Source organism: Anomaloglossus baeobatrachus, chromosome 5, assembly GCF_048569485.1.
Source record: "Anomaloglossus baeobatrachus isolate aAnoBae1 chromosome 5, aAnoBae1.hap1, whole genome shotgun sequence".
Taxonomy (NCBI): Eukaryota; Metazoa; Chordata; class Amphibia; order Anura; family Aromobatidae; genus Anomaloglossus; species Anomaloglossus baeobatrachus.
The window spans coordinates 241,571,151-241,581,381 of NC_134357.1; the positions used below are offsets into that span (position 1 = coordinate 241,571,151).

At 43.7% G+C, this 10,231-nt stretch overlaps 1 protein-coding gene across 1 annotated transcript in view; it reads right to left on the reverse strand.

The window, feature by feature from the left end:
* Window positions 1–9,521, reverse strand: part of LOC142311139 (uncharacterized) — a 60,048-nt gene extending 50,527 nt beyond the window's left edge. The window contains exons 1-2 of the mRNA XM_075349285.1: window positions 9,446–9,521; window positions 3,001–3,329 (exon numbers count right to left, since the gene is read on the reverse strand). Of these exons, the coding sequence (XP_075205400.1) occupies window positions 3,001–3,328 (328 nt within the window). The 5' untranslated portion in view covers window position 3,329; window positions 9,446–9,521. The remainder of the gene's footprint in view (window positions 1–3,000; window positions 3,330–9,445) is intronic.
* Between the last annotated feature and the right edge of the window lie 710 nt (window positions 9,522–10,231).

Below are 10,231 nucleotides of genomic sequence, written 5' to 3' on the forward strand. Positions count from 1 at the left end.
AGAGCGCATTTTAAAAAAAATGCTTATGTTTTTTACTTTAGTTTGTATTCCCCTTAAGGCCGCTTTACACGCAACGACATCGCTAACGAGATGTCGTTGGGGTCTCGAAATTCGTGACGCACATCCGGCCTCGTTAGCGACATCGTTGCGTGTGAAATGTAGAAACGACCGTTAACGATCAAAATTACTTACCTAATCGTTGATCGTTGACACGTCGTTCCTGTCCCGATTATCGTTGCCGTTACAGGACGCAGGTTGTTTGTTGTTCCTGTGGCAGCTCACATCGCTATGTGTGACACCGCAGGAATGAGGAACATCACCGTACCTGCGGCCGCCCGCAATTAGGAAGGAAGGAGGTGGGCGGGATGTTCGGCCCGCTCATCTCCGCCCCTCCGCTTCTATTGGGCGGCCGCTTAGTGACGCTGCTGTGACGCCGAACGAACCACCCCCTTAGAAAGGAGGCGGTTCGCCGACCACAGTGACGTCGCTAGACAGGTAAGTATGTGTGACGGGTGTTAGCGATGTTGTGCGCCACGGGCAGCGATTTGCCCGTGACGCACAACCGACGGGGGCGGGTGCTTTCACCAGCGACATCGCTAGCGATGTCGCTGTGTGTAAAGCCCGCGTAAGGGTACTTGAACCTGTGACTGTCTTATCTCTTGTACCATAGTATTACTGTATGTAAGAAAAATCGCTGTCCAATGAATGATAGCGACAGGCTGGCCTTCAAAGAAGTACCGTCATGACAGGCGGGGGGGTGTTCAGCAGACTGCTGGCCATCATGGCAAACCATTGGTACCCTGCGATTGGGTGGTTAGAACAGCATATGACATACCACTATGTCATAGGTCAGTAAGGGGTTGAAGGGAAACCATCTTCAAAAAATAAGCCTTGAATGTTGTTACGTTCGGACCTTTCATGCACTTACGCAGAATTCTCCCAGCCCTGGCTCCGTGTGAGAGGCCCAAGGACATCAGCACGAGCAGCGGGGATCAGAAGATACAGGATGGGTGACAGTGACAAGTGAAGAAGATGGAGAGGTGAATGTAAGGATTTTTTTTCAATTTTTACACATTACTCTTATGCACTGTGGTCACCAGAGGAAAAAAGCATCGGTAATAAAAATGAACTTTTAATAAATATATTAAAATGGCTCAACGTCCAAAAATTCATCACCCAGTGAAAAAACAGTACCACAAGATGTTTTATAGCACCCTGGGTGCTCAAATACACATATAAAGGAGATGGGGGACTTCAGATATCACACCCCTTATGCAACTAGCACCCCCTTCTTCTCACAGGTCCTCAGCCTGTACCTTTAATATCGGTAGTGTAGCACAGTCAAAAGTTGCACACAATTTGCATTGGCAATGGGGTAAACGCTTACCAACTGACCCCATTGCTAACCAATTAAACTGGTATTACCTCTAAAGTGATAATGGGGGGCCCACAATACGCCACATATTACCACAAGTAATCAGGGGAGTTGGAGGCAATAAAGAGGTATAATGAGCGGATTTTACTATATAACATTCCCCACATGTCTACTTTACATCAGCAACACTTTTTAAGCAGTTTTTTGTTAGGAAGTTAGAAGGGTCAACGGTTCATCAGCAATTTCTCATTTTACAAACAAAATTCACAACAACAATTTTTTTTAGGGACCACATCACATTTGAAGTGACTGAGGGGCTACTATCACAGGCTAAAACACTTAATAAAATAAAAATATGTTGCATCACCTTATTTTGAGAGCTATCATATTTTATTTTTCCGACAAAAGTCATATGAGGTCTTGTTTTATTGCGGAATAACTTCACTTTTTTTTATACCTTTTTTATTCCTTTTTATTTAGATTTTTAGGAGGCAGAATGAACAAAAACCAGCATTTCAGAAATTGCTTTTTTTTTATGTCATTCACTGTTTGGTAAAAATTATAACATGAATTTTTTCCTCAGGTCAGTACGATAACATTGATACCATATTTATGGGGGGTTTTTTTCATGCTTTGCCTCCTTTACACAATAAAAACAAATTTATAGAAAAAAAATTGATTTTGCATTATTGTATTCTGATAGCTATGGATTTTTTTATTTTTTGGCTGAAGGCGCTGTATCTCACTTGTTTTTGGTGGGACAAGATGACCTTTTGAGGGATACCATATTTTTGTATATTTAACTTTTTGGTTGTGTTTTATTTCACTTGTTTTACGGCGGCTTGATGAAAAAGCCTAATTTTTGCCTTTTTTATGATGTTTACTGAAGGGGTTAACTAGCGTGACAGATTTATAGGTGGGGTCATTCTAGAAGCAGCGATATCAAACGTGTACTTTTTTTTGTTTTTACATAAATATAATTGTTTATTGGTATAATATTTTTTTGCTATTTAACTCGAGATTTTTCAAAAATTATATATTTTTTTTTACTTTTTATTATTTAGTCCCCCAATGGGACATTAACTTTTATTAGTCTGATTGCTAGTGTAATGCATTGCCAGTGTGACAACAGACATGCCTGTTCAACCGTGCTCTTGGCAGAACTATGCAATTGACAAAACAGATTGTAATGGCTGTGAGATTCTGTTGGTTTTTTGTGTTGATTATGTTGATGATGATGGAGCTCTTGGTTTGAGTGCTCATCTGCGCACGCACCGACTCCGGTTGCCATTTCCTTGAAACCCGCATCGCCAATATTTTCAGAATGGCCCGTGCCTCACCGCAGCCTTGGCACAGGGCAGCCCCGGCACAGAACAGCCTTGGCACAGAGCAGCCCCGGCACAGAGCAATGCTGCTGCCCGCAGTGGGCATCTGGGTTCCCCGCTGCACTGCCTGCAGCATTGCCATACTCCAGCACTGCCCCTGCCTCCTGTGACCCCCCCCCCCAGTAAGACACCACCAGATTATAAAACGGACCCCATATTTATTTTTTTTTACCTTTTTTCTCTCTAAATTGGGGTGCGTCTTATATTCCGGTGCGTCTTATGAAACAAAAAATATGGTACCTTTTTTTTTCTGTAGCTTCTTTCCAGTAGTGTTTGCCTGTACAGTACAGTTAAAAATTGTTGGGACAGCGTCCTTCTTCAGGCTCTTCCTCATTCCCTCATTAGTATAGGAATCTGGAGTAAAATGCTGAGAGCATATGCGAAATGCATCCGTCTTCTTCCCTTCAAATACTTTATCAGTGAAAGCATCAATGTCTCCGAAGTCTTGACCTGTCTGCATTAGCCATGCCTTGATCATCTCCTTGCTCCTTGGGAAGGCATGGATGGTGATAGCGGGATTCTTCTTCTTCCAGCTGAAGGAACATCCTTTAACAATACAGGATGGCATCCTACAAAAGTAAAAGGCAAGCGCTTATTACAGAAACAATGTAAGAGCTGTGCCAGCTCATCAGATATACGTCTTCTGAATCTCCCAGCAGGGCTTTCTTGCATGAGAGGAAATCAGTATAGGTCACGCCAATAAGGATAAAAGACACGAAATGTAGTTTAGAATGTCACCATTCATTTAACCATACAATGTACTGTAAAGCAGAAAAAAACAAGTGTGGTGAAAGTGGACTCCCCACCATGCAATGACTCCATTTTTTGGGGGGAGGGAACTGTTTCTGCAGCTGTCATTGTCTGGTACAAATGTTCTGATGACATGATTCTCCAGATCAGTACGATTATGGCGATATCAGATTGGTATAGTAGGTTTTTTATATAGTTGTGAAGAAAAAATAAATCTGAGATTTGTTGTGTCGCCATTTTCGCATACCAGTGACTTATCTTTTTCAGGTGATTGAGCCAACATGGACTTTTAGGAGCGGCCAGATGATGTTTTATTGAAGCCTTCTTAGTGTACATATGTGTTGATCACTGTTTATGGCATTCATTTGGCAAAGGTACGACAATTCTGGCATTGGGATTTGTTTATTTGCTTTACGGATTTAGTTTATGGGTTAAATAGTTTTAGATTTTGATAAATTCTGTGAATATGTTTATTTTTTAATGTCTTTTTATCAATTTTATTACGTTTTACAGTAAATTGTATGGTAAAATCAATGGAGTCATAAAACTACAAAAACTAAGCCCCTGTACGGTTATGTTGAAGGACAAATAAAAAAGTTATGGCTCATGGAGGAAAGGTAGAAGATGAAAAAAGCGTCCAAATTATTGACTGCGTCTGAAGTGGTTAAAGGATCAAGTGGCTTTGTCTTGTTGGGCTGGATCACCATTCACTGCTATACATACAGCTACCCCACGGTATTCATATACTATGTACTTTTTTCTTTAGGTCTCTACAACAGTCTCCTTGGGCTCGCTCACCCCACTGTATAACACCAATGAGCACTATCAGATGTTTTATCGGATAGCACTCGGTCCAGTGTTATATTATGGGGCAGTGCGGATCTGAGGTTTTTCGCATACTTATTAGGCATAAGAAAAAAAATGGCAGCATGCTGAGAGTGGCTCTGCAGATAGGATGCAACGCTATGAGTATGTGAAACATCGGACAGCAGATGTGGACCCAGACAATGGAGAGGATGGAGACGGCTGATCACAGCATAATGACACTCAGATCATGCTCAGAGCAGAGTCTGACCCTGTGTCATTGCCATAATTGATCCGATTCTCTTGGAAGACAGAATCATTGCAGCCCTAAATACAACTTCACCATCACAATGTGCACCAACACTGGTGTTAAAAGTATAAGCTGCGGCCACCACCAGTGAGCTCTTATATACAGCATTCTAGAAAGCTGTATATAAGAGACCAGGCCGCTGTGTAGAACGTAAATGGCACTTTATAATACTCACCTAAACGGTCGCTGCGGTGGAGTTGGGTCATATGGATGTCTCCGTTCTCCAGTGCCAGCGCCTCTTCTCTTGGCCATCTTTGTCATCCTTCTTCTGAAGCCCGGGTGCATGACACGTCCTACATCATCCACACTCGCCGGCATTCAGGTCCTGCACAGGACTGGCGTGTATGTATGACGTAGAAGTGTCATGCACACAGGCTTCAGAAGGAGAACAAAGATGGTCGAAAGAGGAGATGCCCATATGACCAAACTCCACCGCAGCGGCCGTTTAGGAAAGTATTATAAAGTGATTTTTACGTTCTACACAGCGGCCTGGGCTCTTATATACAGCATGTTAGAATGCTGTATATAAGAGCCCGGTGGTAGTGGCCGCAGCTTATAGGCCCCAAATCTGCTGACGGGTTGCCTTTAATGTGTTAATCTTGTACTCCATGTCACTCAAGTGGCGGCAAGTGATTATCGGACAATAAAAAGACTTCCCACTCTCAGGACATACTTGTTAGCAGGTCATATTATCTTTTCTGTTAAGTCATGAAGGAAACCTAGCTTTTACAGGTCTATTCCCTGACTGAATGACAAACCCATTTTCCCATAGCGTCCACCAGTTCAGCTCTTATAGGGCAGATGTTCTCACCTAAAGAGACCTGTTAATAATGTACATGGAGCACAATAAAAGAGCATTGCGCAGACCTTAAATGAATTTTCCACTACTAATGTGACCCCCTTTCATTTGTCCTAAAGGCTGCTTTACATGCAGTGACATCGCTAGCGATGTCGCTTGTGAAAGCACCTGCCCCCGTCATTTGTGCGTCACGAGCAAATGGCTGCCCGTGGCAAACAATATCGCCGATACGTGTCACACCAACTTACCTTCCTAACAACGTCGCTGTGGCTGCCGAACAAACTCTTTTTTAAGGGGGCGGGTCGTTCGGCGTCAGAGCGACGTCACACAGCGGGCCACCAATAGAAGCGGAGGGGCGGAGAGCAGCCGCATGAAAGACACGCCCACCTAATTGCCGGAGGACGCAGGTACGGTGTTGTTCGTCGTTCCCGGGGTGTCACACGTAGCGATGTGTGCTGTCTCAAGAACGACGAACAACCTGTGTCCAAAATGAGCAACAATATTTGGGAAATGAACGACGTGTCAACAATCAACGATTTTGTGAGTATTTCGGATCGTTAGCGGTCGCTGGTAGGTGTCACATGCAACGACGTCGCTAACGAGGCCGGATGTACATCACGAATTCTATGACCCCAGCGATATCTCGTTAGCGATGTTGCTGCATATAATGGGGCCTTTACTCTTCCTAATGAACACTTTCCTAATATACTTCTGATACCTCCCCTGCTCCTGTAAGCTGACCTCTCTGTGGTGTGTAAATACCTTTATAAACTGTGTTCAGAATTATTAGGCAAATGAGTATTTTGATCACATGATGCTTTTTATACATGTCGTCCTACTCCAAGCTGTATAGGCTTGAGAGCCAACTACCAATTAAGTAAATCAGGTGATGTGCATCTCTGTAATGAGGAGAGGTGTGGTGTAATGATATCAACACCCTATATAAGGTGTGCCTAATTATTAGGCAACTTCCTTTCCTTTGCAAAATGGGTCAGAAGAGAGATTTGACGGGCTCTGAACCGTCCAAAATTGTGAGATGTCTTGCAGAGGGATGCAGCAGTCTTGAAATTGCCAAACTTTTAAAGAGTGATCACCGAACAATCAAGCGTTTCATGGCAAATAGCCAACAGGGTCGCAAGAAGCGTGTTGGGCAAAAAAGGCGCAAAATAACTGCCCATGAATTGAGGAAAATCAAGCGTGAAGCTGCCAAGATGCCATTTGCCACCAGTTTGGCCATATTTCAGAGCTACAACGTTACTGGAGTATCAAAAAGCACAAGGTGTGCCATACTCAGGGACATGGCCACGGTAAGGAAGGCTGAAAAACGACCACCTTTGAACAAGAAACATAAGCTAAAACGTCAAGACTGGGCCAAGAAATATCTTACGACTGATTTTTCACAGGTTTTTTGGACTGATGAAATGAGAGTGACTCTTGATGGGCAGATGGATGGGGCAGAGGCTGGATCAGTAAAGGGCAGAGAGCTCCACTCCGACTCAGACGCCAGCAAGGTGGAGGTGGGGACTGGTATGGGATGGGATCATCAAAGATCAACTTGTGGGAACTTTTCGGGTTGAGGATGGAGTGAAGCTCAACTCCCTGACCTACTGCCAGTTTCTGGAAGACAACTTCTTCAAGCAATGGTACAGGAAGAAGTCGGTATCGTTCAAGAAAAACATGATTTTCATGCAGAACAATGCTCCATCACATGCATCCAACTACTCCACAGCGTGGCTGGCCAGAAAAGGTCTAAAAGATGAACAAATAATGACATGGCCCCCCCTTGTTCACCTGAGCTGAACCCCATAGAGAACCTGTGGTCCCTCATAAAATGTGAGATCTACAGGGAGGGAAAACAGTACACCTCTCGGAATAGTGTCAGGAGGCTGTTGTGGCTGCTGCACGCAATGTTGATCGTAAACAGATCAAGCAACTGACAGAATCTATGGATGGTCGGCTGCTGAGTGTCATCATAAAGAAAGGTGGCTATATTGGTCACTAATTTTTGGGGGTTTTGTTTTTGCATGTCAGAAATGTTTATTTCTAAATTTTGTGCAGTCATATTTGTTTAACTCGTGAAAATAAACAAGTGAGATGGGAATAGATTTGGTTTTTATTAAGTTGCCTAATAATTCTGCACAGTAATAGTTACTTGCACAGACAGTTATCCTGCTAAAATAGCCAAATCTAAAAAAACCCCACTCCAACTGCCAAAAATATTAAGCTTGATATTTATGAGTCTTTTAGGTTGATTGACAACATACCGTAGTTGTTGTTCAATAGCAAAAAAAAAAAAATCCTCAAAAATACAACTTGCCTAATAATTCTGCACACAGTGTGGATGTTCTGGCTTTGATGCCTTCAGTCTAAACACCGAAATCAAACAAAATGAGCGGTGCACGTTACTGGTGGGGGCAGGGCTGCCTCTCTGTGGGTGACAGCAGTCTGTGCATACATGCCTAGATCACACTTCATTCTCCTTTACAGTGCGCTGTTTTCATGTGGCAATCATTAGTATAGCACAGGGTGATATATTATCTAATAATCGGCTCATGGCAGCGCTTGTCAGATGAAAGGCCCGCACTGTAAAGCAGGCTGAGAGTGAAGTGTGATCTGGGCATGCATGCCCACACTGCTGTCACATAGAAAGTCAACCCTGCCCCCACCAGTGACGTGCTTTGTTCAGTTTGTCCAATTCCGGTCTCCTTAACGGAAGGATCAAAGCCAGATCAATATAAGAGCCCGGGCCGGGGGTATAGCATAAAAACCACTTTATAATACTTACCTAATGGTCGCGCGGTGGGCCTTATGGGCGTCTCCGTTGCCGGCACCGCCTCTTTTGGCCATCTTTGTTCTCCTTCTTCTCTAGCCACGGTGCATGACGCGTCCGACGTCATACACACTTGCCGGCATTCAGGTCCTCAGCAGGGCAGATTAAAGTATTGTAGTGCGCCTGTGCAGGACCGGCGAGTGTGTATGACGTAGACGTATCACGCACACAGGCTTCAGAAAGAGGCCGAAGATGGCCGAAAGAGGAGACCGGACAAGGGACACGCCCATTAGGCCCACAGAGTGACCGTTAGGTAAGTATTATAAAATGTTTTTTATGTTGTCACAGCCTGGGCTGTTATATACAGTATGTTAGAATGCTGTATATAAGAGCCCAGTGATGGTGGCCGCAGCTTATAGGCCAAAAAAGTGGCGACAGGTTCCCTTTAACTATGTGCTATTTTGTTTGTTTCTACAAGCCCCACCTGATTGTAAAGTGCAGCGGAATATGTTAGCGCTATAAAAATATTATCATCAGTGGACAAAAATGTATTGGACACATCAGCATCTTTAAAAAAACAAAAAAAAAAAACAGTTAAATAATTTTGGTATTGTAGCCCGCAGATTAAGCCATCAGGTCAAAAGACAAAGGTGACATTTATGTGTCTTTTTTCTCACCATAGTCACCTGGTAGAATAAAGTCCCCAACCCCTTAAAGGGAACCTGTCAGGTCCTGTATGCACGTAGAACCAGGTTCAGTTCTGGGTACATAATGCTAATCCCTGCCTAACCGTCCCTGTATACACTGGCATAGAGAAAGAGATTGCTAGAAAAAGGATTTCTGTCTCTTTATGAGGGGGGCTGCATTACAGTATTAGCTGATCTGCTAAGAATGACATATCCTGCAGATAGGTAACCAAATACTTATGCCTAGACAATCCATTGAAAGGCTTCTAGAGGAAGAAGCAGAAACCCCCTTTAAGTAGTAAACTAGGCCATGTCCATAAAGGGTTAAAGAGAAGCCTATCACAAGCAGTACTCTTATGTTATGGGATCACACTAAAACCCGTCATATAAGTCCATGGTCATCAGGGAGAACCAGTGACTGTCTCTATAATAGCAAAGCTACGTCCTGTAGACGGTCAGTCAGAACAGCAGACTACATGTCCCAGCACGCCCTGCGGCTGCCTGCCTCCATTGTTCATGTATCCGGACACATGTAATTGTATAAGGTGTCTGCACTCAGCCCTCACCTGCACAATAGTGATTAACAGTCAGCGAACACAGACCGGGCGCCCCCTCCAAACACGCCTCTCCACAGGCCGGAAGTAGCCTTCTTTGTATTCCATACCACTTCCGGTTTTGCGTTCCAGCATTTTGACCTTTCCTGCCTATACTTCCGGTGAGGAGTGCTCTCTGCGTTCCAACTAATTTTCCGGCTGAGCGCTCCAAACCCGTTTCCCAAACAGCTGCCATGCAGTTCAAATGATGGCCACATGATGGCAACAACGCGTTCCCTTATTCACAAGCACCAGATGGCAGTTGTAATACAAAAAGCGGCCGTAAGGGGGCGGCACAGTCATAGTTCCTACTCATTGCACTACACGATGCTGAAGTTGGTTTCTTATTCGTCAGTTTCTTATTCGGCAATTTAGTTTTTTCAGTTTTTTATGCATTTATCAACAAAAACAACACATCACAATAATAAAATACAATGCACTGATGTGCCCTAATATAAATACACTCAAAACCAGCTGCGAAAATTATAAAACTGGCAAAAAAATGGGCACCAAAGTATGTTAGTGAAAGGGTTAAATGGCTTTGGGCGGGCCACTGATCTAACACCACAATTGCATATCTAGTGATGCCCCTAATCAAACTCAAGTGACTCCAGCCTGGCCCAAAGGGGTTCTTGGCATCAAAACTGGCATCAAACTGGGCACACAGCCAATTTTCACAGATTTGAATAAGTAACTGGTGTTTTGAGGGGTTAAATGGCTTTGGGCCACTGATCTCACAAGACATTTACATACCTAGTG